Raw genomic sequence first — 27417 nt, forward strand, 5'->3', positions numbered from 1 at the left:
GCCACAGCCATTCGGCCCGCCGGCCACTTTGGCAGCCAGAAAAAGGCCAGACCCTTTTTGGCTCTGAAATCGCAGCACCCGGCACCCCTCGAATCTGGGTTGGTTGTGGTCCCTCCAGGGAAGCCAGGGATCCTTTATGCCAACTTGTACCCCCTTAACCATATCTCCCTTGGCACCTTCTTAATCAAGACACCCCGCTCTTAAGATTTGCCGAAAGCTCTCCCTTCGAAACTCCTCATTTCTGAGTCTTTTGGACGTTTATTAAGAAACGTTTTGCTTTTGTCAACTCTCACACGTACACAAAGGTGGCACCAAAAGGGCACCCTCTAAAAGTGTGTGTATGAGGGCGGAGGACGGGGGGGGGGGGAGAGAGAGAGACTGGAAGATGTGGGGCTTGCGACCTTCAAATAGCTCTTCCAAATCCCGTTTTGAGGCTCCTAAATTCCTTCCCTCTCCCACCAGCCCAGCTCAGGAGAAGGTCTTGGCTACATTTATCTATACATCAATTAAAAACATGTCTCTCTGTGCGTATCCCACCCTACTACTTCGTTGCTGCACCGTCTCCTCCTCCAAGATGCGAGCAGAAAGCCAAAGATTTTTGGATGCCGTTGCTGCTGCGGCCCGTTTTCCTTCCCCCCAGGCTCGCGGGCGGGGGAGGGACCCAGGCGTCCGGCGTCAGACCCTTGAGGTGCAACCCACCCGCTAGGGCACCCCCTCCTCCCGTCCAAGCGGAGGAAGAAAAGTGGAGAAGGAGAGGCTGCGCTCATTCTCCCCCCACCAGTCCGCCCCACCCCAATTCTCCTTAGCGCAGGGCCGGGAGTGGAGGGGGGCACTCCCTTCTCCCCCCCCCCCGCCCCAGCCGATGCCTACCTTATCCCCCCCCTCCCCGTCCAGCTTTGGGGTCCAACCAGAGCCCGGGAAGGAGGGGAGGAGGGCGGAGGGAGGGGGCAGGGCGGGGCGGGGAGGGAGGGGACTCTCGCCGCCGCCGCCGCCGCCGCCGCCGCCGATTATGTCACATCGATCGGGCTCTGCAGCAGGAGCAGCAGGAGTCGGCGAGGCGGCGGCTGCGGGGCGAGCGGAGGGACGGGCGCGGCTCAGGTAGGAGGCCGGAGGGGCTGCCGCGGGGACCCCTCCCCGGCCTCGGCAGGAGCCTCGGGGCTGGGGGAGAGGGTGGGTCCCCTCGCTGGGAGGACTGTCCCTCCTCCCGCCTTTGTCAGGATCTGGAGGTGGGGGGGCTCTTCTAAATTTGGGGTATAAAGGAGAGCTGAGGGGTTCCTCAGTGGAGCACGCACAGCCCGGTGAGAAGAAATAGGTTGGTGCAGCCCGCCCGCCCGCCCCCTCCCCGCCCTCGATGCGCATCTGTCTCTAGGAGAAGTTGCGGGGCGTGTGGTGGTGGCTGTGGGTCAGGAGGACTGAATGTGTGTCCGTGGGGCTAGGCTCCAGGGGAGGGAATCGGGGAAGAAGGGGCCGAGAAGGGGAGACCCTCCGGGTGCGGGGAAAGGGGTGCATGGGAATGTAAGGGCCAAGAGATGTGCTGGAGAAGATGGCGGGGGCCGGGGGGCCAAAATCTCTAGGTGCAAGCCATCTTTAGCTCTTTCCTCTCAGAGGAAGATGTATGGGGGTCTTTTGGGGGGCAGTAATAAGGGGTGTGTGAGAGAAGAGGCGGGAGGGAGGGAGGCAGCAGGGCCCCTTGAGTGTGAGAATATGTGCCAGGGATGGGGATGTGTCAGGGAAACAGATGTGTGCACCCTTGTATGCCAGGATGAGGGCTTGCATGAGGAAGGGGAGCCGAGGCAAGGTTGTCTTCAGAATGAGTTGTGTGCGCTAGAAGGGTTGTGACAAGACGGGGTGTGTGTGAGAGAGAGAGAGAGAGGGAGGGAGGGAGCTGGGTGTGTGGGTAGGGAGGAAGGATAGCAGAATGGTGTCTGATGATGAGTCTCTCCTGTGTACATCTGCGCTAAGGAGGCTGGAGCATGTGCCTGTATGTGGGGGAAAGGGCAGGCTGTGGACCTCGGTGTGTGAGAAGGGGAAGCATGGTGTGCTGGCAAGGATGCTGTGGGAATCGCGGGCAGCTTGTGGGCGAAGATGTTGAATTATGGTTGGAGGGGGAGAGGGAGGGAGAGTAGCGAAAGGGTGTGGCAGCTGGATCTGGGCCTAAATCAGAAGGCTCTACCATTCCTGTCCTCGGTGGAGGACCAGCATGACCATTACGCAGTGTGAGATGGTCTGCCTCAGGCGGCAGGTTTTGGGCAGCGGCCATTAAAGAGCAGCAAGTAGTTAATTATTTAATGTATCATATATATATTTAAATTGTTGGTGGGAGGCAGGGTACCATTTGGACTGCTGCTTCAGGCCACACATCTTTTTCAATTATTTCTGCATCCATGGAAGGCAAGATGGGAGCTCTTTAAAACTACACTTTGCATGTGTCTGAGAGGAGGTACCAGCCTGTTGTGTGTGGGAAGTAGTTACTCGGAGCATCGCTCTGTTTTGGAGGCGTTGTGCAAGGTTGTGCTATTCTGGAAGAATTTGTAAATAGCACTGGGAGGCAGGAATGAAATCATTGTGAGTAAGGACTGGAAGATGGCACTGGAAGATGGGTACTGGCTGTGCATGTGTGTACAGGTTGTGGGTTGCACACGCAGAGCTTGAAATGCGCGTGTGAGTTGGCTATATGTGAATAACATAATTTTGCAGGTGAGAAGGAATGTTGATTGCATGGGGTATGTGTGTGAGAGAGGGGGGCTGTGTTGTGTTGTGCAGAATAGGGAGGGGCAGTGGGGAGGGCTTGGGGTTTTGTGCATATGGTGTTGCTGCTGTGTCTCTCTCGGGGGGGGGGTCAGTGCTGGTGATGGACATGAGCCAGAGGTCCACAATCTTTTGACAGTTTATATGTCTATGAAAATCTGCTTTGCAGGCATGTGCAACAGGGTAATGTAACAACGTGTGTGTGTGTGTGTGTGTGTGTGTGAATGTGAATGATTGGTGGGTTTCTAGGTCTTCTCAAAGGGTTTGGTGTAAGTCCGTTGATGGATTCATGGCTATTGAAACATAATACTGGTGTGCGTGTGATGAGTGCGTTATGCAGACCTAAGTGTGCAGTCAGTTGTGTGTGGAGGAGAGACAGGTTGTGTGTAAAGGCGAAAAGGGTTGTATGCGCCTCTCTTATTGTGCTGTGCAGATATGGTGTGTGGTGGCATGTGCACAGCCAGGCCTGCAGTGCTTGCATGGTGCCTTTGTGGAGGTGTTTCCTAGAAGTAAAGAATTTCCAGGATGTGTTCTTGTGCCAACCTGGCACCTACTAGATGTTTTGAACTGCAACTTCCATCAGCCCCAAAACATCGGTGGGTGTGTGTGTGAGAAAATATGCTGTGCTTTGCATGCACAGAGTGTTTGAGTGGGATCAACCGCTCTCCCAGGCTCAGCCCTAAAAGCTGAAGGGTGAGGCTGGCATCCTTCAGATGTGAGGACACCTGGAGCAATATCAAATGAAGAGAACACCTCACTGCCTACATCTGCCTTACCCGCCCCCCGGCTGCCAGGTCAGAGGCTTCAAATGAGCTCAGACCCCTCTCTGTTTAAAAGTGAACTGCTGCACACAAGAGAGAGTCGGGTGCTGGTGGTTTGCACAGGTCTGTGCCTGTGTGTGATGATTTGCTGCTAACTTCAGGCCGTATTTCCTGGGCTGGGTGGGGCTTGTTTTCCTATGCTTAGATCATAGTGGTTTTGCACACACACACACACACACACACACACACACACACACACACGTCACAGGCTTGCTGAGATTGATGAAGTGTCTGTGGACCTGATGGCAGGTTGTGTGTGCATGGGCAAAAGCAAAGACTCAGCTTGTATCTGGCTCCTTCTTCTGCCCCCCCCCCCCACCATATGAGCCAACTCCTAGGGGCCAAGGTCCTTTCCCCTCCCCAATAAAATATTTGAGGGGGCCAGCCTCCCCCCAAGTTGATGGGCATTGCCATTCAAATGGTGTGCTCATGCCTTGTCTTGTGGTCTGTTATGTGAGGCAGGGCTTACCCCCCCCCCAATACTTTACTCAAGGAGGCACCCCTGCCCCCAGTATGGTACTGGAATCAGAGCAGAGCTACCAGGGCTCAGCCCCAGAATCTGTTTTCAGAACCCATTAATTTGATGACAAACCAACAATTTAAAAACTGAGTGTTTTGAACATGTGCACCGAATCATTTACATTTATTTACAGAGGTAAATTAAAAAAAATGCATTTAGGAGCTGCAACTGACTAAGCAGTCTGTTGTTTAGGAAAGCAAGCACTGCTCACTCTTTCAGAGAACAGGGTATTGCCGGTTCACTATCACCATCATCTTGGGGGGCAAAACTACACTGACCAATCCAAGCACACATCCCCTCCCTTTCCCCCCACCTAGGGGAGCAAAATCCCAGGAAGCCTTCACCAAGCTGAAGTCTTCCAGTTGCTTTGGACTACAAGTCCCATCCACCTGGGGGCCACCAGGTTGGCAAAGGCTGCTTCTGAGAGAGGAAGGCATGAAAGTTTCTCCCCTCTCAAGTCAATCCACTTTTATATATAGCAAAAAAGCAGAGATCAGGAAGACAACTCCCCTCTCCCTCTTAATCACCTTGAATTCCCCTTCGATTCCAATAAGGGGAAAATAATTTCTGAGCTTAAATGGGAATATGCCCTTGCCAGGGAGAAATCTCTTACTGGGAAATGCAACCCAGAATATTCACAGCAGAAGTCTAATATTTTGGGCTGAACACCTGCTGACCAAGAAATCCTCTGAGCTGGAAAACAGCATTTGTGAACACTCCAATCCTTGGATTTCTACCAGACACAGCACAACCACAGCCAATTAAACACACACACACCGGACATAAATCCTCCTGCAATCAAATGAGTAGTTAGGAAAATGAATGAAAATCAATGGCATTTTCTGCCCTGAAAGATGAGGGTCCTGAGATCCCCCAAATGTTGGGCAGATCAGCATGAATAGGCATCATATCCTGGGAAGTTAAATAACCCCAAATCTCAGCTGGAACAAATCTGATTTTGATTTTATGGCAGTCAGAAGATGGGGAGGGAAAACATTTTGCCATCCAATTCCCCCCCACCCCTTTTCTGGCAGATTGCAATATTGTTTTGCTGTCTGGCTGGCTCCTTATTAGGGAGAGATGCTATTTAATTATCACTTTCACCAGCCTAATAACAAGAGGGAGTATTAACATTGAAGCACATAATTCTGGTATCTGGGTAATTGCTCTTGAATTTCTTTTAAGGAAAAAAACACCCTTATTTACGATATCCTGGGCATCTATGTAGGTTAAGGCCCCAAACGTCATCTATTTCCCCAGTTTCCTTTCCTTTTCCTGGCTCCAAAGCCTGATGCTAAAGCAGCCCACCCAAGGAAAGCCCAGGAGTTCCTCACATCAAGGATATATGTACAGATCAACCCCCCCTCCCATGAACAAAGTCCAGTTTAATAAATAACGCTGTCCTCCTCACAGCATGGCTATGGTTTTCTGCAGCGCTTTCCATTCACTTCCATGGGACTTCTGCAGGAGAATATCCCCTGGGGGTGTGCGCCCTACCTAGGTCAGGAGCTTGATTCACAACCTTTCCTTAATGATTGAAAATTCCCCTTCCCGGAGCTGTGGAAGATAACCCTGGATGCCCCCAGCCTGCCTCTCCCCCCCCCCCACCCTGACAAGGAGGTGATGGGTGGGGGGGAGGGGGGAGAGGGGCAGCAGGTGGCAATTGATTTACGGGAGGAATCTGTCTGAGGCAGGAGCTGTGTGGTGGGGAGAGGGACGGATAGCGGCATGTTGCCCAGGCAACGAGGAATTATGGTCTGGCATGTTCCTCATCAATCCACCTTGTCAATAGAGCTGGTGGCAGGATAGAGAGGAATACCAAGGCCGGTTCTGCCCAGCTGCACGGATGCCCTCGGATCTGACCCAAAACCCTCCCTGCTGTCTGATCTGCCCCCTCCTCCCCACAGGTTGGACAAATGCCCCACACTCTTCTCCTTCTTGCCACCCAGCTCTCTCACCTCTTCCATCCACATTAGAGCCCAACGGTCTCTCTTTCCTGCCTTTTTCGTGAAAAGCTCTTTGTTCCTGGGATTCTCTCTCTATCTCTCTCCTGCTTTGTCCCCAGCCTTCTGCTTCTCAGTGCAGCAGGAGTGGAGACTGAGAGTGGAGACTTTAGGGCTTTGTTTGGGGTGGGAGAGGGAAGGAGGAGGCTGGGGTTCTTGGCACCTGCAGCTGCCTCAGGGCCTGGAGGTTTCATCCAGAACTGCTGCTGCTGCCTGGCGCAGCAACTGTACCCCCAGTTCCCTTGCCCCACCCAGGGCTGAACCTGCACGTCCATCTCTGTAACCAGACCCATAGTGACTCATCTCCCTGCATCTCTTTTTCATCTTGCTGTATTTGGCTGCCTAGAGTCTCTGTGTGTGTGTCCCGCTGCTCCCACTCAGCACCTGCAGGAATAAACTCAGAGGATGGGATGGGGAAAGAGCTGGGTTCTCAGTCTCTTCCCCCTCTGCTGTTCCTCAAAGTCCTTCACTCATACTGTATATAAAAGAGATGTTTCCAAACAAGCCACTTTCTTCTGACTTACCACCACAAGGCCTTGCTAGAGGAGTGTGGACTTTTGTTCCAGCTTCCAGAGGCAACTGGGGATGGAAGACCCCAGGTGTCTGGGTGCCCAGTCCTCTCTGTAGTGTGATGATGTGGGAAGGGCCCTTTCTCCTCAAAGGCTGGACCACTGACTTGCCAGCAGACCGAAGGGGCTTCAGAGAAGATAGCTGGAAACACAGAGCTGAAAACCCTGCCACCATTGTAAATAGCCAGTTGCTTGGTCACCTCTGGCAATTAAGTGCTGCAATAAAGGTGATGAAGTCAGGAAGCTTAGATCACTGAAAGAGAGCTGGCTAGGCTACTCATCAGCTCCAAGTGACTCACATAGTAGGGGCAAGGGGCTAGTAAAAATGTATGTGAGGCTCTTGTCTAATTTATAAGGCTGATCTCCGCCTTGAGAAAAAGTGAGGTTTCCACATCATACAGGACAAATCCAACCCATAGGCTACAATGCACTGGGAAGGTCTCTGGCTGAGGTAACAGTGGAATATAGAAGATCCACAGTCTTAGCAGCTTCCATTCATGCCAGTGAACTTTACACCCCATATTAATTAGCAGAGGTGTCTAGTGTTGGTGCCATCTGGAATTAATAACTGTTGAGACACCAACATGTTTTCGACTTGCTTCTGACCCTGAGCGAAAGCCATTCAACCAAATTATCCTGAGATTTCTTATTGAATGTAACGTTTGCACACCACTCTCCACATCCTGCCTCTCCTTGTGGCATTCCCCAGTCCTCCAGAGGATGTAGGGCAGAGACTCAGGGTTAGCTCAGGTTACTTGCTATCCTACTCAAATATCAAATTTGCCCCCAGTAAAGCTGTTAAGTGTAGACTTTGGGGCCACAATCTGGGGCCTCACAGCCAAGTGCCTTGATGAGAGTGTTGGCAAGCCTCACTGGGCATTGCCCACCATCTAAAATTTCTCCAGAAATGTCTCTGAGCCTCAGTGGGGCTCCAAGGTTTCTGGGCAAATAAAAATGGCCAGTGGTTGGAGCCTGGCTTTGCTTTCCAGCATATATCACCCAAAGGGTTACAAAAAGTAAGCGGGTAGGGGCAGAGACCCAGCCCTCTAAAGGAGGTTTTATAGGACAGCAATGGCAGCTGCAGGGAGGGAGTATTCAGGGCTGGGGAGGGGGAAGCTGAGCATGGGACTCTGGGTCCAGTGTTGGAAACTCAGATATATAATCTAATTGTCAAAGGGCACCTTAAGCGTAGGTTACAGGCACCAGAATGGAATGTCTAGGTGCCTTTTTTGCAGTGGAATTTATTTTTATTATTAATTTCGTTTCTATACTGCTTTATATTTTAAAGGGAAAAAAACTCAAAGCAGTTCACAACACACCAAAACATCAAATAAAACAATCCATAATAAAACAAATTCAAGCTTCAAGGAAAGTATTTCAGATCCTTCCCTAAGTGACATTTTGCTTTCCCCCGTGATCGGCCTGGCATCCCGAGATCTCCAGGTGGCCTCAATTGGACCTTGGCCAATCACAAAATGAGCCTGGTGCCTGGCTGATTTCTAACACAGCACAGGAGGGCTGCCTCCAACCTCTTGGCACCTCTGTCACCTTCTCCCGCCTCCACAACTAGGAGTGTCAGTTGTGTTGCCTTTTGAAGCATCTTCCTGACTCGTAAGTTCCACCAAAGTGAACAAAGGCAGTGCAATTGCATATGTGTGTGATGACGATGACAACACACCTTCCCTTGCTCTGAGGAGTGACAGGGTCTGGGTTTGGCAGAGACATCACACTCCCACTTTTCAGGTTTCTTTCTTTCCCTTCTCGTTCGTGGCAAATGGAGACTTTCTGAGCCACGCATCTGTACGGAGCGAAGGAAGGAGGCTGCACTCTGAGAAGCTATTGCCTGCTTTTTGCTTTTGTTTCCTCTCTTGGCTTCGTTGGGCAAAAGTCCATTGTTTTCAGCTTGCAATGGGTAACAGGGCTGCTGGTATTCCACGCACTATGTCACACTTGCTTCTTTGGGGTGGGGGTTGTTACATTGAAGGAGACAGGCTATTTCGGAGTCCTGGGGAGAGGGCACCTTGCAGGAGGTCTCCTTTGCTTGTCTACTGGATGTAAATTCACCTGGGGGAAGATCACCTGTCACAACCATTTAGGGTTGTTAATGAGTGTAATGAGTGAGATTGAATGCAAGTAGGCTGAGAGGAGCAAGTGTTTAACCTGAAAGGTTTTCTGGCTGGGTACATGCCACACATGTTAAAACACACGGCTCCCCCTCTCCCAAGCAGAATCCTGTGAACTGTGGTTTCCCCGTCACAGAACTGCAATTCACAGCACCCTTAAACTACACTTAGACTCATAGAATTGTAGAATTGTAGAGCTGGAAGGGATCCCGAGCATAGCTATCAACATTTCCCTTTTTTAAACGGAAATTCCCTTATTCCGAATGGGATTCCTCGGAGGAAAAGGGAAAAGTTGACAGCTATGATCCCGAGGGTCATCTAGTCCAATCCTTGCCATGCAGGAATCTCAACTAGATCATACATGACAGATGGCCACCCAACCTCTGCATTGAAACCTCCAAGGAAGGAGAGTCCAACTTTTGTCGTTGGAGTCCGTTTCGCTGTCAAATAGCTCTTCCTGATGTTTAGTCAGAATCTATTTTCTTGTAACTTGAAGCCATTGATTTGGGTCCTACCTTCCACGGCAGGAGAAATAACAATAACAACAGCAACAACAACAAGCTTGCTCCATCCTTCATGTGACAGCCCTTTTGATATCTGAAGATGGCTATCATATTTCCGCTCATTCTCCTCTTTTACAGGCTAAACTTACCCAGCTCCTTCAGCTGTTCTTTAGAAGGCTTCATTTACTTTATCATTTCAGTCTCTCTCCTCTGCAAATGTTCCAGCTTGTCGATATCCTTCTTAAATTGTGATGCCCAGAACTGGACACAGTACCCCAAGTGTGGTCTGACAAGGGCAGAATAGAGCAGGGCTATTATTTCCTTTGATCTGGATACTAGACTTGGGTTGATGCAGCCTAGAATAGCATTAGCTTTTTTTATTGCTGCATCACACTGTTGACTCATGTTCAGCTTGTGGTCTACTAAGACCCCTAGGTCTTTTTCACATTCACTACTGGCAAGCCAGGTGTCCCCCATCTTATATTTGTGCAGCTGGTTCTTGCCCAAGGATTCTTTCCCAGGATTCTTTGTGGGGAAATTGTATGCTTGAAACATGCTTTAAAAGGTAAAGTGTGTACACAGCCTCTACCATGTCACATGTTTCTTCTTTGCCACTCTGAGCAGCCCCTCCTACCTCGGTGGGCCCAGAGCCAAGATGCGGCTGGACTGGCAAGAGAGGAAGGCCTTTGCACTTCCCTCTCTTTGGCTTTATGCTCTGTGAAACAGACTTGTTCTGGGGGCTCTTGCAGTCATCCTGCAGCCTGAGCTGCCATCACTCCTCTGGAATCTGGGTCCCAAACAATCAGCGCCTTGTTGTGCACTTGCTGTGTGTTGTCAACAGGACGGCTCGGCTGCCCCCAAGTTTCCGCTGCCTTGCCCTCAGCCTGACCCATCCGCAGGGCATCATGGCTACAATCGGGGACTTGATTGAGGCCCCAAGCAGAGCTAGTGGGATCCATAGCATTGATGGATCATTGGGGGTGTGGTGAGCTGGGCAGGGGCAGCAGGAATGGTGGGGCACCAGCAAAGCAGGGCAACGGGGAGGTGGCGCAAGGAAGAACCCTGCCTCTGCCTCTCCCGTTCTTCCAGCTGCATGAATCAGCCTGTTCCAAGAAGGAGGAGGCTCACATGAAATCCTTTTCCCAGCAATGGGAATGACCCAGTCCAAGACTCCTGCTGGGCTGCAGCCCAATGACACCAAGCCAGAATGTTTTGCAAATGAGTTGCAAAAGCACAGGCATGATTTCTAGAAAAGTCTCATGTCTCTCTTTGGGCCTTCAGGGCCAGAGTAATGTGTGATCATTTGGACATGTGAATCTGCCCTCAGCAATCCAAGCCAAACTGTTGCTCTTGTGCGTGTAACTGGTGTGTACATGTACACCCATGTACACCCATACACACACACCACACTTAAAAGTTTTAGTTTATTCCCACCCTGTATGTGACCCAGTTCCCTACCTGTCAATGTGCCTTTGGACCACGGCCATTGGCGAAAAAGTGATCAGAGCAACAAATGTGACTCTTGCCTTTGTACAGTAGACTACACTGCAGCCCTGCAAAAGTCAGAGGTTAGTGTGCACACGCATGTGCACAGACGCACACCCCACAGCCTCCATTCAGGCTGGGTCAAAAGCACCTGGAGGGGCCCCTGGGAGCCCCGAGCCTGAGGTTCCCCACCTTTCCTTTAGGATGGCAAGATCATGTACCTTTAATCCTTATGTAGAAGAAGGGATTTTGGCAGCTGCAGTTTCTCACTCAGAGCTGAGCAGGGAAAGACTCACAGAACTCTTCTGCACAACTATTAAGGCAAGAGATTAAGTTCTGCCACCATTCTTTGCGTCTGCTCACCCACCCTCTTATCCATGACTGAGCAGGAACCCCCATGGCTGCGCATAAATACACTGATTCTAGCCAGTTGTTGTTGTTATTGGGGGGAAAGATTACAAAATGCTGAAACATCTATACTTTGCATAAAGATCTGGAGAAGATATTTTTTTGCAGTTTGCTGTGTTTCTTTAAAATAATGTGCACACAGCTTCCTCTGCAGCTTGGAGGGGTCCAAGGAACCTGTTGGGATAAGAAGGGCAGGCAGGTTCTCAGACCCAGCGAGCAGCACAGAGGCTGCAAAACAGGACAGCAAGTGCAAATGCTCCTCCCCTAAGTCCAGACTGAATGCTAATTTAGAATCTTGCAATCTCATTTTATAAACAAAAGGGGGAAAGCCACCCTTTCCCCCGCAAAGGCCACTTCCCTTCCCACCATCCCCAGAATTACTGGATTGCTGTCAAGACACTTCTCAGAAATTATGAGCGTTTGGCCTTCCAGCCTCTCTCCAGCTCCCTTCACTCCATTCTCTTTCTGGGGCTAAGAATAGACTCCAGGTGCCCTGAAAGCTAGTCTGAATGGCCTTGAGTATTCAAAGCAGCTTAGTAACCCTATGAAACCCTTTCAGCATCTTCTGCTCTCATACAGCCGCATCACAGTTGTTAAATGTGTCTGTGGATAAGTTCTAAACCATAACCAGATGTAAAGAAGACTATCTATCCATCATCTATCTATCTATCATCATTGGATCTATGCCTCCCAGGATCCCACAATTCATGTCATATGGATAGGATGGATTCTCTATGACCCCCAAATGCTGAAATAATACCAAAACCCACAGAATGGAAAATCGACCCAAGGCAGCCTTATGTCGACATGGTGCTGTCCTGTACTGAGAGTACCTGGTGGGCATAGGCAAGGCAGGGGGCGCCACAAACCAAGAGGGATCTACCAGCATCACTTCTCCATCTGCAAAATGAAGCCACAAATTGCTCCAAGTTTAAAATTAAACAACAGCACAGTCCTAAAGGTCACTAATGGAGGAAGGAGGGAGAGGTCCCTGCAGCCAGAGGAGAGGCAAAGGGGTCGTCTATTCCTTCTTTGCTCCAATGGGAGGGAATTATCTACAGAGCCACCCATAGAATGGCATCATTCCAAAGGGTGTATTGAGGAAACAAGAGGACTTTGGATGGGGTATATCCACACCCATCCCTGACACACACTGTTTCCCCCTTTCTCCATTGCTGGAAAATCACCAGAACAGAGTTTTCCACCCACGTACGGCCCTGCTGAGAGTCCTTCTCTGATGGAGGAGCACCTCCTCCTCCTCTTTCTCCACTTCTTCCTAAAGCCCCCTCAGGCAGCCTCAAGGTTTGCTTTCTTGCACTTGTATGTTAAGTATGGTATATAAATGATTAATAATATTATTGCAGCTCTCTGCTAAATGGCCCTCCTCCCTTATGCCCTGTTCATGATGCCGGACAACGCATGTTCCTCTGGCCTCATGAGGAGCCTCTTCAGTGGGGCTGGTGAGTGTGGGTCCAGCCCCCTAGGCCAGGTGGAAAGGGCCTTGCAGGGAGCGGCCTCCACGCCTCACAGCCGGGCCATGTTCCTATGGCCTCAAATGTAATTATGTAATTATGCAAATGTAATCATCACCATCATAATCTGTGGGTTTCAGGGGTGGGCTTTTAATTTTTTTAGGCTCCCTGATGAGCCTGGAGGGTTGCTGATAGAACCTGAAGAAGGGCAATTCTCAGGGTGGAAATATAAGGAGAGAGAGAGAGAGAGAGAAAGAGAGAGAGAGAGAGGGAGAGAGAGAGAGAGAGAGAGAGAGAGAGAGAGAGAGAGAGAGAGAGAGAGGATTTAAGGGGCTCGCTCCCCCAGCCTTGGAACTGCTCCTTTCCCCGATAAATATGTTTCCCCTGATCCCTCTCCCTTGTTGGGATTTGCATGTTTTCTTTTGCAAATGAGGACAAGGGAGGAGCAGAAATGGAGGTTGTTCACCCTTCAGCCGACCAGACCTTCCTTATCTCCCTGCGCAGGGACCCCTGCCACGGCCAGATCTGCTGTGTTTTGCTGAGAGAGGCAGGGAGAAGAAAAACGAAACTGGGACTCTGTTTTCTGATTCTGGGAAAGGATTGGGGCTTAGTGGTTAGAGCAGAAGCCAATTCCCCTGGGTTGAATTCCCTGCGGACAGTTATGGATCCTACCTCCTCCCCTGCCTCCCCCTCCTTTGTGTGTGTTTAGTAGGCAGAGTCCTTAAGGCTCATTAGCTTATCTTTGCCCATGGTTGCTATGGAGACCACAGAGTGGCACTGTCCTGTAGGGCAGCAGCGAGGGAGTGGAAGAGGCTGCTCTTTGCGCACAGGATGCGTGGCATGCGCCTCACCTGGGCAGTGCCTGCAAATCAACACCTGCCAAAAAATAAAGAGCAGGTGCTCATGAGACAAACTACGCCAACTGTCACCCCAAACTCCAAGGCTTCATGGTGACCGAACTGCGCACAATATGCAAACCACAGAGGGCGTGATTTGACAAGAGACCCAGGTCAGCACTAAGCACACCCACAATGCCTGTTTCTAAGGCTGCGCACGGCCGTGCATTGAAAGCACCCAAGTGCTGTAGCTTACCCATCACAGGGCTGCCATTCCTCAGCACCTTTAACAAACTACAGTTTCTAGAATTCTTTTTCAGGGGGTGGGGGAGGGAGGAGAAATATGTCTTAAATGTTTGGTGTGTATGTAGCCTAAGAGGAGTACAGGTGATGGCTGTGCCATGAAGCAAGATGAGGTGGTCCCCTCTGACAGCAGGAATTGGGTAAATGTGCGTCTAGCCTGCCTGTGTAAGAACATTGTGCAGCTGCTATTGGGATATATATTAGACAGATCCCTTGTTTGTGGTTGCTTCCTCTGCCACCAGGCCTTTTAAGTTGAGATCTTTTCTAGGCAGCACTGCAGAGGTTTGGCCTAGACGTCTCCCTTCCAACTGTACAATTCTGTGATTCTATTCACTCCCCCCAACAGTTACAGCTTATTACTTGGACCCCTTAAATCTGTAACTGCCCCACAGGTATGATGTTCCACCAGCCCCTTTAAAACAGATTAAAGTGCTGCAAGACCCTATTGTTGCCAGTGTAGATCAGTGTCATTCAACGGCAGTGCTCCCTGCCTCCCAAATCAGAATGATAAAAAGGGAAGATCTGTTCTTTCCTGTTGCTATATTTTAACTACATCAGGGATGTCCAAAGTCTGTTTCGGGGGCCTAATCCAGTCGTTTTCATCCGGCCCTTGACAACTTTGGTTTAAAATTGTAAAAAAAGCTCAAAAACTTTGGTTGGTCCTCACACATGATCACTTCATCAAATCTGGCCCTCTTTGAAAAACGTTTGGGCACCCCTGAACTACATGGAGGAGAGGTAGTGAGAATGGTGACCTCCATTAACAACTGTATTTCAATTCATTAGCTATGGAGTGCCAAGGAGCAATTTCTAGCAGAAAGTGTCAATCCACAGTATGTTCAATGTTGGTGTTTCTAGTACTGTATATATATCCCTAGCATATAAATAGCTCGTCATTTATTCATTCAGGAAGAGATACAAATTTGCTGTTGTGGTTCTTATTACTTTATCATAGGTTGTATTCAGTGTATCACTGTCAGGTGTGGTGAACCTTTGGCCCACCTGAAGTTGCTGAACTACAACTCCCATTGTCCCTGGCCGCTGTCCATCCATGCCGGGGCTGATGGGAGTTATAGTTCAGCAACATCTGGAGGACCAAAGGACCTATAGAATGGAGATAATTCCATTGGGCAATACTGTTGCACACTCTTCTGGGAATAATAGTAACATGCTTCATGGGGTTGTTGGGAGGGCAAATGTCATATATATATATTTTTAAGTTGAGTGAAAAGGGCTATTTAGACGTTTCATAATACAGTACCTGATTAGGGTTGTGTGTTTGTATGTGTCTGTGTATGTTTGTGGGCACATGGGGCCTGCTCAGTGGCATCACTATTATATGGACTCGGTTTTCCCTGCCAGAACAACGGGAATAACTGTGTGTGACCTGCCTCTGAAGGTTGGAGTGAGATAGGCAAGAAAAGGTTGTGGACCAGTAAGGTTTAGAAGCGGGAGTCCTTTTCATGGGTGAGATGTCTCCCAGCCCTGAAGCTCAGTGGAGAAAGATTTGAGGCTAGTTCTGTTTCTCAGGGTGCCTTAGATTCTTATGCAGATGTATTTGATGTAGCAAAGTAGTGAAGACTGCAAACCTAGACACACATTCAATGGGATAAGCCTCACTGAATGCAATAGGAATTAGAAAACCAGCTTAGGGTTGTGCTGAGCCACAAATCAAGAAACAGTCCCCCCACCTGGTCTTGATTCTTGCCTTTGCCTCCTCGCCCAAGGTGGCCTTAGGCAAGCTTCTCCCTCTCAGCCTCAGCCCCATCCAGCCGCTTCCGCAATATGGAAGATGTAATGATAATGGCAACTTACCTTACAGAGTTCTTGCAAGGAGCACAAGAGGCTAGAGCCCATGAAGCATTTCACTTTTTTATTTCATAAAATAGGCCTCTTGGTTATTATTTTTAAAAAACACTGAAAGAGGTTTACAAAAGATATAACAGTAAATTTAGGGGGGGGATGTAGGATCTTTGAACACTCAAAGTACTATATCAACCTTCCCCAACCTGGTGCTCTCCAGGTGTGGTGTTGTTGTTTGCTGCTGCATCACACTGTTGACTCATCTTCAGCTTGTGGTCCACTAAGACCCCCAGATCCTTTTCACATGTCCTACTGGTTATCCAGGTGAGCCCCCCCCCATATTTATGCAGCTTGTTCTTCCTGCCTAAGTGTAGAATGTGACATTTGGCCGTATTGAAATTCATTTTGTTAGTTATGACCCAGTTCTCCAACCTGTTAAGGCCATCTTGAACCCCAGTTCTGTCTTCTGTTTGCTGTCCTTGTTTGCTGAGATGAAAGTTGGCTTCTGAGCAGCACCCAGGCCTTACAGGCACTGCTCCACAGGGTGCTAATGCAAGCCCAGGGTGGGATTGTAGAGGCAGACACCGTCCTCTTTTGTGTGCTGAGTTTTCCTAATACACTGGGCTCAATGCAGCTCACAGCTGCCACAAGTTAGAAGGCAGAGCGGCTTTTAAGCCATGAGAGATGCAGCTCTCCTAGGACCCCCTTCTCCACCTGTGAGAGGAAGAGGCCATGCATGTGCTTCACGATGCTCTCCATCAGCAGAGGGTAGTGGTCAGCCGTTGCGTCTCAGAGGCAATGAGATCTGTGGAAAAACAGAATATTAGCTGCAAACAAGCATTTTTTAAAAACAACAACAATAACAGCTGAGGGATCCTAGTGGAGCAGGACATGATCTCTGTGAGCTGGGCAGCTTCTAATCCCTCCTAGCCTTTCACTTTCTCACTAAACACTGAAGCCTCAGATAAATCTCCAAAGGAAAGTGCAAGAGATCCAGTTAATTCCAGAGGATTGGAGGGGCTCTGTTGCAATGCTCAGTTTGTCCTGTAGAGGGCGTCAGGTCAGATGGCGGACAGGCTGCTTCTTTATTTTTAATGCTGCTTAATACCGCGCCACAAAACTGCAGCCCCTTTGCTTTGTGCTGCAGCTGGTGGCAGCTCTGAGAGCCCTTTCAACCGGAGATGTTGGGGCTGAACCTCAGAAGTTCCCCATCCAAATCACATGCACAAGCAGTGAGTTATGGGCTTTCCTCCCCTGATGTGATTTTATACATTGTTCAGTCTGAGGTCTTGGCAATATTCTGGAAAATGAATTTAGTTGGTCCATTAATTCATGCACAGCTTAAAAAAAAAGACGGCTAATCAATACATTTAAAATTCTTTAATCGGTTCAATAGTCCTAGTTAAAAGGATTCTAACCCCCCCACCCCACCATGGGACATTTTAGCTCTAGTACTATCTTGAGGAAATAAAAAATCTCCTGCCCTTATATGGGGAGAGGCTGTCGTGACATGGCACACCACTGGCGGAGGAGATGGGGAGCTGCCTTTTCTCTTGCAAACATTTCCAGTTCCTTTTGATTAGGGCCTGTCATCAGATTCTCCTCTCCAGTCATTCCCCCCCTATTCCCCCCCCCCCACAAACCCTACTCCCAGCCCCTGTTAAGAGGGCTTTTGACAAGGCCTGTCACCTACTTCATTAATTCTCCTGCTTCTGTGGATGTTTGTTTTACCAAGGGAGATGAAATATGAAAAGGTTAAAAGAGGTGTGTGTGGGGGGGGGGCGGGTAGCAAGCAGGGGGACAGGGCTGGGTCAAGCAGAACCAGCAAGGAGAGAGATGAGCGAGAAGGTCACCAAGGGCTTTTTGGATAGGAGACCTAGCCTGGGTAGATGGGAGGATTAAGACTGAAAGGCATTCGTGTGTGTGTGTGTGTGTGTGTGTGTGTGTGTGTGTTGCATTGTGTGTCTGTGTGCCAGCCTGAGACAATTTGGCTTCTGAGACAGAAAAGCCAATGGGAGCCCCTTCTGATTAAGGCTGTTTACACACCACCCCCTTGACACACATTTAAAGCACAAGGCCAGGCCTCCCCCACAAAGAATTCTGCAAACTTTAGTTTGCTCAGGGGTCCTGGAATTGTAGCCGTGTGAGGGGTAAACTACAGCAACAAGGATTCCTTGGTGGAAGTCATGTTTTTTAATTTATGGTGTGTACACAGTCTAACGGACACAGGACCAATCCTACAGGAAGTTCTCCTCCATAAGCCCCACTGCAATGAGTGGGAGATGATCATGTGCCCTTGCACAGCTCCCATGCGTCTCAGCAAGAGCTGTGTAAGAGAACTTCCCAATGGACTGTGCTTTGTGAGTCAGATTTGTATATTGTCTACTCTGCTGCCCGTCAACAGCACCCAAAATCTCCAGCACTCCAAGTTGCCCATCTCACTACGATAGGGCTCTCTCTGTCTGTTATAGTCCCCTATATGTTTTGAGCAGACTTCACATTGCAATCCAAATACCCGGAGGGTAGGAGTGTTAATGAATCTGCAGCAATTTAGGTTGAGGTGCTCAGGCCAGGTTGCTCTGTGCATGAGCATGCGCTTGTGTATATTAGCAGTCCTTTGTGTGAAGGGAGCTCTTCCTTGCTCTCTGGAACCATCTGCCCAGAACATTGTGATGGGCTCAGGGGGGCAGTGACCACTGTGGATGTCCAGAATTGTGCCAAGCACAGTTCCCTGTTTGCTTTGGCAGGGTTCCTGCCACCAGAATGTCTGTCTATAGCCGGCTGCTTCCCCATGATCCTGCTGTGAATGGCTGTGGGGGTGGGGGGTGGGGGGTGAGAGATCAGACTGGATGCAGCCTGTGGCATGAGTTCAGGCCACAGATCTCCCCACCTCCAAGTTTTGACCCACTAAGCATAGATTGTTTCTTGTCTTTGCAATTATGAGTGCTAGAAACATCATTGGTTCAAACCAGTGAACAATGAGGTCGGGCAGCATATTTATGGCTTCCCTGGCTGTTGATCTGGTTTTTTTAGTTGTGGAAAGTTGGTGTTGAAAGTTAGTTGGCTATTATATACTGGGCAGATGACATTGACTACAGGGGATACTGGCCTGTTTCAGAGGGCTTGTTGCAATAATTATGGAGACAATGTACGCTCTCCAAGTATTAGGTAGGATGGGGCTGCAGTTTTACATTAATGGACTTCTAAAGACATTGTCCCCCGCCCCCCCAAAAGTCTGAAGGATATAAAGTTACAGTAATTGAAAGTTGGGTTATCCTGTTCACCCTAAGGACTCCCAGTCCCAGTGCCTATTGAACAGCATTTCGTGTAACAACTTGAATGTACACCGTTGGGTGAAGACTGATACTGGGTAAATTGGAGCGGCATCATAGAGACAATTTCTTATTGACAGGAAACAGAAGCTTTCAAGTTCAGTGACAAAAGTTCAGAGTGGCATGCTATTCTATACTGTTTTAGCTCTATGGTACAACCCCTTTCTCCATTTCCCAATCCCACTGCGGACGTGTGGGGGAGGGGGCTTCACTTACGTCTCACAGCTTATGTCTCTTATGACTTATGTCTCTTATTCCGGATAAAGATTATTCTCTCTTATTCCCATAATACTACAATTTAGGGTCACCTAATTAAATTAAGTGGCAGAAGGTTCAGAACTGACTGTGGGAAGTTCTTCTTCACCTGACACATAGCCTGCTAATAGACAATACACTGATGGATGCTAGTTTAAATGGATTTTTATATATATAAGAAAGATTAAATACAATAATGACCAGGTCTATCAAATGGCGATTAGCACGACAAATCAACATTTTAAAAATAGAAACTCCAGGATCAGAGGCAGTCTACCCCCATGCTTCCTAGATACTGTGGTACCTTGGGTTAAGAACTTAATTCATTCTGGAGGTCTGTTCTTAACCTGAAACTGTTCTTAACCTGAAGCACCACTTTAGCTAATGGGGCCTCCTGCTGGAGCATGATTTCTGTTCTCATCCTGAAGCAAAGTTCTTAACCAGAGGTACTATTTCTGGGTTAGCAGAGTCTGTAACCTGAAGCGTCTGTAACCTGAGGTACAACTGTACTGGGCATAAACAATGGGTGTAGCCACACCCTGCTTGGGGTCTCCCCTGAAGCATTTTGCTGGCTGGTGTTGCAAACAGAAGGCTGATCTGTGATGCCTCTTGGCTTGATCCAATAAGGGAATCCTTGCTTCCTTAGCCATCATGTCTTATTTTCCCCCTTGTCTGACATTTTCAGAAAAAAGCCTTTGAGACTCTGTAGCTCTGTCTCCCCCGATGCCTAATAATCTCCACTTCTTTAGGCTAAGCAAGCATACGCCATGCATTCTGCCTATTCTCCTATGATTTAAAAGGACGGATGATCAGAAACATCTCTCTTTTTCACACCCTGTGATTCCTCCTCTTTCGTCCCCTCCTTTATTTGCATTGCCTTGACCTTCCTGGGTAGCATAATCAGAATCATGGCCTGTCCCCTGTGAGCTCACCCCCCCCCCCGCAGCCACAGCTGACAGGTTGCCCCCTCCCCTCCCCCTCCCCCTTAAATTATTCAGCTCCCCATAGCTGCCCCCTTGGCTCCATCTGCATCCCGGCTGCTGTTCACTGAGCCCCCGCCGTGCTAACAATATAAGCCCCTCGCTTGGTAATTGCCAGATGAATAGAGGAAGGCAGGAGACATGGGAGGGAAATGGGGAGTTGCAGTCAGGGAATGTAGGGGCCCATAAACATGCAGGCTTCCCATCACATACCCACCCACATTCCTCAGATGAAAGTAGGGACATTTCTCACTCTCCCCTGCCCAGCTGACCCTCCTCAACCCCACATTTTTTTTGTCCCCCCCCCCCCCGCAGAGCATTTCCACCAATGGAACATAGCACACAAAGCCTGTACCATCCTGAGAAAACCATCAAGATTTTATTTGGTAGATTTACAAAAAGAAAAACACACATCATTAAATAAATTGTAGAAAGGGGCAAGAGTAGATGCAGGCTCACAAAGAAGAGAAGAAGAAGAAGAGTTTGGATTTGATATTCCACTTTATCACTACCCTAAGGAGTCTCAAAGCGGCTAACATTCTCCTTTCCCTTCCTGCCCCACAACAAACACTCTGTGAGGTGAGTGGGGCTGAGAGACTTCAGAGAAGTGTGACTGGCCCAAGGTCACCCAGCAGTTGCATGTGGAGGAGCGGAGACGTGAACCCAGTTCACCAGATTATGAGTCCACTGCTCTGAACCACTACACCACCCTGGCTCAGGATGGCTTTCAAAATTCTGGGACTGTCCCTGGAAAATGACTTGGAGCACATGCCACCAGGCATCTAGGTGTTCACTGCTATGGTAGGATGGTGGGCTTGATGGGCCTTTGACCTGATCTAGCAGGAATCTCTTACATTCTTAAGAAATGCTAGCACCCATTTACAAACAAATCATTGCCATGTGCATGATGTGTCTTTGCTTTGTTGTCTGCATTGTTCTGCTGGTCAGGAGGGCAATTCTACTATCCTCTTGCACTTGATGTATATTCAGAGAGAAGCCAAGGAAGGGTACCAGGTCACATCGCTCATCAGAAGGTTGCAGAGAAGTCAGCAAATGGTCATTTGTCTTGGTTTCACCTTGGGTAGTTTTAGCAGTGCCTGGAACAGAAAAACTGTTTGCCACTCAAGCAAAGGATTGGATTGTAGAATCTGGAATGGGTCCCACAGTGCACTCCAGGCATATACAGGGAAGCTAAACGTGCCCAGCTGATGTCGCCAGACCATACTGTGACAATCTGCACACTCTGAGGTCACCCCTGGAACAGGAAGAAGTTGATGTTTCATTTCTAGCTTGCTGTGCTGGAGGTCTCTGAGCATTCAACACACACATCTCATGTGATCTGAGGCTTCTGGCATGGCATAGTGCAAGATAGATGATAACATTGTCCTGCCCGCCATGTTGGAGGGCTCTGGCCACACAATGCAGCATCTAACACAATTTTGTTTTTTTCTCCTAAATTTATTTCATTTAGAAGTAAAATAAAACCAAGCACAATCCAGGGCTGTCCCTGAAGCCCAAATAGGCCATTCTGCAAACTGGTTCCAAGGCTGGTTCAGATGTCATCCTACCCTAGCCAGTGCTCTAGCTTTTGGCCCAAATTCCATTTGCCAGGAAATCTGTCTCCATCCTCATATTCTGTCATCGAGATTTGCAGAAATTCAGTGCTAGATCACATATTTAGGCATGCCTAAGGTCCCAGGTTCTGTCCTTGTCATCACCAGCTAAAGGGTTGGAGATGTTCTGGGCTGGAAAAAGCCACTGCTTCAAATCTTGAAGAGCTTCTGTAAGTACACAAGACTGGGCTTTGTGGGCCTATGCTCTGACTCATTGTGAAGCAGCTCTTTATGGCCAACAGAGAAATGAACAGCTATTCTACTCATGTGTTATGGCAGTGTGGAAATATTACCCCAAAAAAGTATTTGTGAGTCAGTGGGGTACATGCTGGAATGTATGCATTAGATTCACTGTGGCTGATCCTCTGGTTTTTGGGTGTGGCTGTTGGCGCTGGCCTAGAAGCGCCCTCCTGTATGGAAGGCTGGTTGTAAGAGTGCTGGCAGCCTACGGAGTGCTTCTGTTGTATAGATTTTATCTTCAGTGGAACCATGCCCTGTGTGCATGGGCCAAGTCCAGCCTTCATGGGGGGCGGAATTTAAAATTGAAGGAAGTAGTGAAACAAATAGCCACAAGCACATGTCTTCTGCAAAATGTCAAGAAGTTCTGAGCTTTCTGTCACACTTCCAGCACCTATCATCCATGACCACTAGGCATGCTAAACTGGGGCTGGTGACAGGGCCATAGGCTCCTCATCCATGCTTTAAAGTGACTAGGAAGGCTAGTTCTGGATAGCGCTAAATAGAGAGGCATAAGCCTAATATTTGTTACCTGGGCAGGGAGCAAATTTAGACGCGATCTCAGTGGTGTCTCTAAACGAACCTTTTTACTTCCTTCCATATACTGTACACAAGTGGCTGCCATTCATTCATCTGGGTCATGGGGACGCAGCTGTGAAGAAGGCAAAGCCTGCCCTTCACCCCTTGATTGGCAGAACCTGCTTTCACATATATCACCTGTCAGAATTACAGGATTTTAGCTAGTAATATCAGAACAATCAGATGTGGACCTGACACATAGGACTGTCCAGTTAGTCAGTGATGTGAAGGAGCATTACAAAATGAGACGGAAGTACTGGCATTATAATTAGGAAAACTGATTGAATATTCTCCACATCTGAATGCACTCCTGGCGTCATGCTGATAAAGAGCATGAGCTGGGAAGTCTCTGTCTCAAATGTTTCCATCTCCTGTGAATACATTAGATAACGTTAGGCTGGGCCTGCACAACTTACGTCTGACCAAACCAGATGCAAGCCTTGTCTTATGGCCTGGCGGGCTGTTTAGAAAATGTTCATGTTTATGCAACTCCAGGCAGGCAGCAAAGCCAGGTTTGTTGAGCCTACTGGGGGGGGGGGACCATGTGTGGCTGATAAGCTCTGTGTTTGACTCGGAAGATCAGAAGTTCTACAGGCTTCTCGTAGGCAAACTCCTTCATCTGGAAGATTTTAATAGGCTTGGTATAAAAAAACAGATTCTGTAAGCTACACCCACCTGCACACCCACCTTGCTCCATGGAGAGTTCAGTTTCTTGGGATTCCTTTGGTTCTCCTGGTGGTATTTGTCTGGACTTTGCCCAATGTACAATGCAAGTGATGCAGCTAAAAACCAGGAAAATCTATATCTCTAGCACATCCATATCTTGACATCAGTAGAACCTCTGGAGCTACTGAACATGAGGTTGTACTGCATTGCACAGTTTGCTTGCTTAAAAAAATATTCTTCCATTCATCAGAAATATCTGTTAGGGGAGAAGGGCAGGAGATGTATGGAAATTGACAATCAGTGGATAAAGAGCACAGCATCAGTGTGAACTATTAGAATTCTGCCTTTCCATGTATCTGTTTATCTTTCCATCTATAATAATATATTCTTATCTCTCTGCTTTCTTTCCATCCTCTGCTCGCTCTCTCTCTCTCTCTCTCTCCCTCTCTCTCTCCCACCCTCCCTACTTTGCTATCTCCATCCATCAACCCACTATTCTTCCTCATCCACCATCGCCTCTCTCTTTCTCTTTCAGCCACCAGCCCCCATAAACCTTTCCTCACTCACCCGCCCCCCACCCGCTCTGCCTTCTCGTGACCCACCCTCCCTTCCTGAACAAAAGGGCCCCTCCCCTTTCCTTTCTGCCTCGAAAATACACGGCACCCTAGGCCAAGACCTGCTACATCTTGCCTTGACTTTGATTTCGGGATCTCCCTTCTTTCCTTCTCTCTTTAGTAATCCTGCTTTGTTGATGGGGGCGGTCTGGGACTGGGGATACTGGGCTGGTGGTTTACCCACTTGTACACACAGCGTGCTCCTCCAACAAGTTGGAGTGAAGGCTGATGGAAATAAATAAACGCAGAAGGCATCATTAACTCCCTCTCCTCTCCAGCTCCTTCTTGCTGCCTGTGCTGTCGTCCTTGGGGGAAAGGATGTTTTGTGGGGGAGGGGAGGGGGACAATGATTATTACACAGGGTTTCTTCCCTTTTTTCTTTACACTAACGGTCTCTTTCTCTCTCCCTCCCTCCCTCTTTCCTCCCACAGCCACAAGCCACAGTGGGGGGTGCATGCTGCTTGCTCCCCTTTTGCTGCGCCACTGCCCAGAGTTGGAGAGAGGCCCTGGCCAGGGCTGCCAGGTGAAATGGCTTCAATGCTGGCTGGTTTGCTGATGCTCTGGCCATTGGTTCTGCTCCTCTGTGATCCAGCAGCGTCCATCGAGTTCCCCAAAGGATGTGAGTAGTGATGGCATCAGTATCTTTCCCCCTACGTGTGGTTTTGGAAAGGGGTAGGGTGGGGTTTACTACTGCCGCTTGTGGCATGTTTCCCGAATGTGAGAGCTTGTGGTGATGGTGATGCATTCTGGCCATGTTTTGTTGTGTCAGAACATGTGGTTGGTTCTTTTCAGACAGTTTGCATTTGTATTTCTTTTACAATTCTTGTTGGTTTCTCAGAGCCCTGTTGCAGGCATTTATCTCTGATTTTATATTATCACATAACCTTGGGTAATAGTGCCTCCCAGCTCAGTCTGCCTGCCTTCCTTTCCCTAAACCTTTGGTGCAGCAGAGAGCAATTCCATCTGGAAACTGGGAGGGAGGGGTAGGTAGGTAAAAGAAATGGGGGACCTGCATCATGTTGCCAGGGGAGAGCTCCCTAAATGTCCTGCCCCCTAGAAACTGCATAGAGAAATAGTGCTACTCCTGCCTGCTTGAGGAAAGTACTAGTGCCTTGCGACACCAGCAGTCCTTAATCCAATCCGCACCCTCATCTCAGACCTATTTGGATGGTTAGCACCCAACGTGCTTCACACTAATGAAAGCGGCAAAATTTGCCAATCGTAACAGGTCAGGAAGCAAAGGTTTGAGAATGAATGTAAGTCTACAGAGATGTGCATCACTTAAGGTGTGGATGTGCAGAGCTTGCGGAAATGGAGACAGAAAGGGAAGGAAGCATGGGCCAACGAAAAGAAAGGTGGAGCTATACCCAGCTGTTGGTTCTGGCACTCACCTACACCTTGCCTTTATGACCACATTTCTGTACAAATTATACATTTGTGAGTCGTTAAATATATTTTGTTAGTCATTAAATATATCATCTAATTTCTATAGTGCTTTCAGTGTGCAGACAACTTCACAGCGCTTCCTTCTGCCAGCCTCACAACCTCCCTGTTGAGATGGATTGTACATACAATTCCATGATTTGGACAGAAATGTAGGCCTAAGATAGCAACTTTAGTGCAACCATCCAGGTGTCTGTGGCTGTGATGGAAGTTGACCCCTGGCCTTCTAGACCCAAATCCACAAATCCTTCTACTAGATCACATTGCCATTACTGACACAGTTTCTTCAGAATTCTTTGTGCTTTGACTACAGTTTGATGCGTTTAGGAGTTATCAGCCCCTCCTCCTTGCCCCTTCCCTGCTGAGGCCAATGATTCTTTTGACACTGGCTTGCTTGCTTGTTGCAAAACAGATTGCATGGAAGTGTGCTTACAGGCAATTTCAGCACCAAGGACAGCTCTTGAGGCCTGGGAGGCAGGCATAGAAGAGCTGTCCTTTCAGCACTGTTGTGCAAAGGAAGCAGGTGTTAGATCAGTGATGCCCAAAGTGGGCGATACCCTCCCCCCCAGGGGGGGTGATGGAACGATCCAGGGGGGCGGTAGTAGCCTCAGGCCGAATTGGAGGGCATTGAATAAAAAATAGAGGGGTGATGGAAGCATAAAGAAAGAAGAGAGGACAAGAAAATTTTGAAAAACCGTTCGTACATGTTTCATCTGTTGTGTAATGACGCTTACTGCCAGGTCAGTCACTGTTGTGGGACGGCAACAATGCCTCCCTTGGGTCTGGAGGTCATGCTGGAGGTGAGGGGTTTTTCCAGTCATGGTTGAACCCCTTTTGGCTTCACCCAGGCTTAGGAAGTTGATTGCAACTTGTCTGCCTATTTGGCCACTGGCAGGCAAGCTGTGGTGCCCTAAGCCGTCGGGGGGCACGGAGTAATTTTTCTTTCTTTCTGAAAAGGGGGTGGTAGGCCAAATAGGTTTGGGAGCCTCTGGGTTAGATTATTAGGAAGAGGGCAGAAGAAAGAGGACCTGTGTTTCCAATCCAGCGTCCCAGCCCCTTCCCCACCCTAAGAGGTGGAAGTCAGAAGGTCCGCAGAAATTATTTATTTCTTGAAATTTATACACCACTTGATTGTAAAAGAAACCTCAAAGTGGTTTACAAACACATAAAACAAATAAAGAAAAAATTACAATACTTTAAAACATCCCCCCCCCCAAGTGTAGAATGGAAGCTGCTCCTTCCATCCTGGCCAGGTGCCTGGTGGAAGCTCTTCATATTCTTGGAGCCAAACTAGACCCGATGGTGGCAGCCCCATTTGTTGGGGTCGGGGTCTGTTCCAATCATATACATACATGCTAAGAGGGCTGGGCTGGGGAGCTTTTCTTTTAGTGCAAAAGGGGGGTGCCGGTAAGAGGATGGGCAAACCTTCTCAGTGCCCCTCACTTATCTCCCTGCAGCCCTCGGGTGGGGAGCTACTGGCCTGCAGGCCGAGTGTGGCCCATGGTGGTCTCCCCATTCAGCCCACAGCCTCCCCTCCCCACTGCACAGTGATTAATAATAAAACCAGCTTCCAATTGAGGACAATGGAAACCTGATTTCAAGCCTGATTTCCATGCATTTTGGGGAGAGGATCATGTCTGGGGAAGGGCTAGGGTTAACCCTTCCCTCCCTTTGCACTGAGATGCCCCATTTCCAGCACCAGAAATTGTCCCTACATGGCAATGAGGCTTGAAAGTAGTGTCAGCCTCTCTTTCTCCCACTCAGCTGCTTTCGGGTAACTGGAATGAATTGGACAAGAAAAGAGCCTTTAAGGAAACAACTATGGACAAGTGTTCTCTTTTCGCTGCTTTTAAAAAAATAAAAAATACAGGACCCTTCAATTTTGTATTTGATTAGGGGAGACCTGGATCTAAACTAATGGCTCTCCTGCTGTCCCATTTACTTTGTCCCTTGGCTTAAGTGCTTTTGTGAGTCAAAAGGGATGAATGGCATTTTTCTTTTCTACAGAGATGATTGTGTGGCTTATGCTGTTCTCTCAAGCCTAATTTTTACCAGGGAGGAAAACCTTGGTTTGGCCTGTAGAATGCAGGTGGGGACTCACAAT

The 27417-nt window shown here is 48.7% G+C and overlaps 1 protein-coding gene across 10 annotated transcripts in view; it reads left to right on the forward strand.

Annotated features, from left to right (window-relative positions):
- The first annotated feature begins 997 nt into the window (after window positions 1–997).
- The window catches only part of L1CAM (L1 cell adhesion molecule), a 99086-nt gene continuing 72666 nt past the window's right edge, over window positions 998–27417 (forward strand). For all 10 annotated transcript variants that reach the window (XM_081893786.1, XM_081893789.1, XM_081893790.1 and 7 more), the window contains exons 1-2: window positions 998–1098; window positions 24302–24489. In XM_081893786.1, the coding sequence (XP_081749912.1) occupies window positions 1010–1098; window positions 24302–24489 (277 nt within the window). In that variant the 5' untranslated portion in view covers window positions 998–1009. The remainder of the gene's footprint in view (window positions 1099–24301; window positions 24490–27417) is intronic.

This window comes from Podarcis melisellensis (genome assembly GCF_964234715.1).
Source record: "Podarcis melisellensis genome assembly, chromosome: 17".
In the NCBI taxonomy this organism is placed as follows: Eukaryota; Metazoa; Chordata; class Lepidosauria; order Squamata; family Lacertidae; genus Podarcis; species Podarcis melisellensis.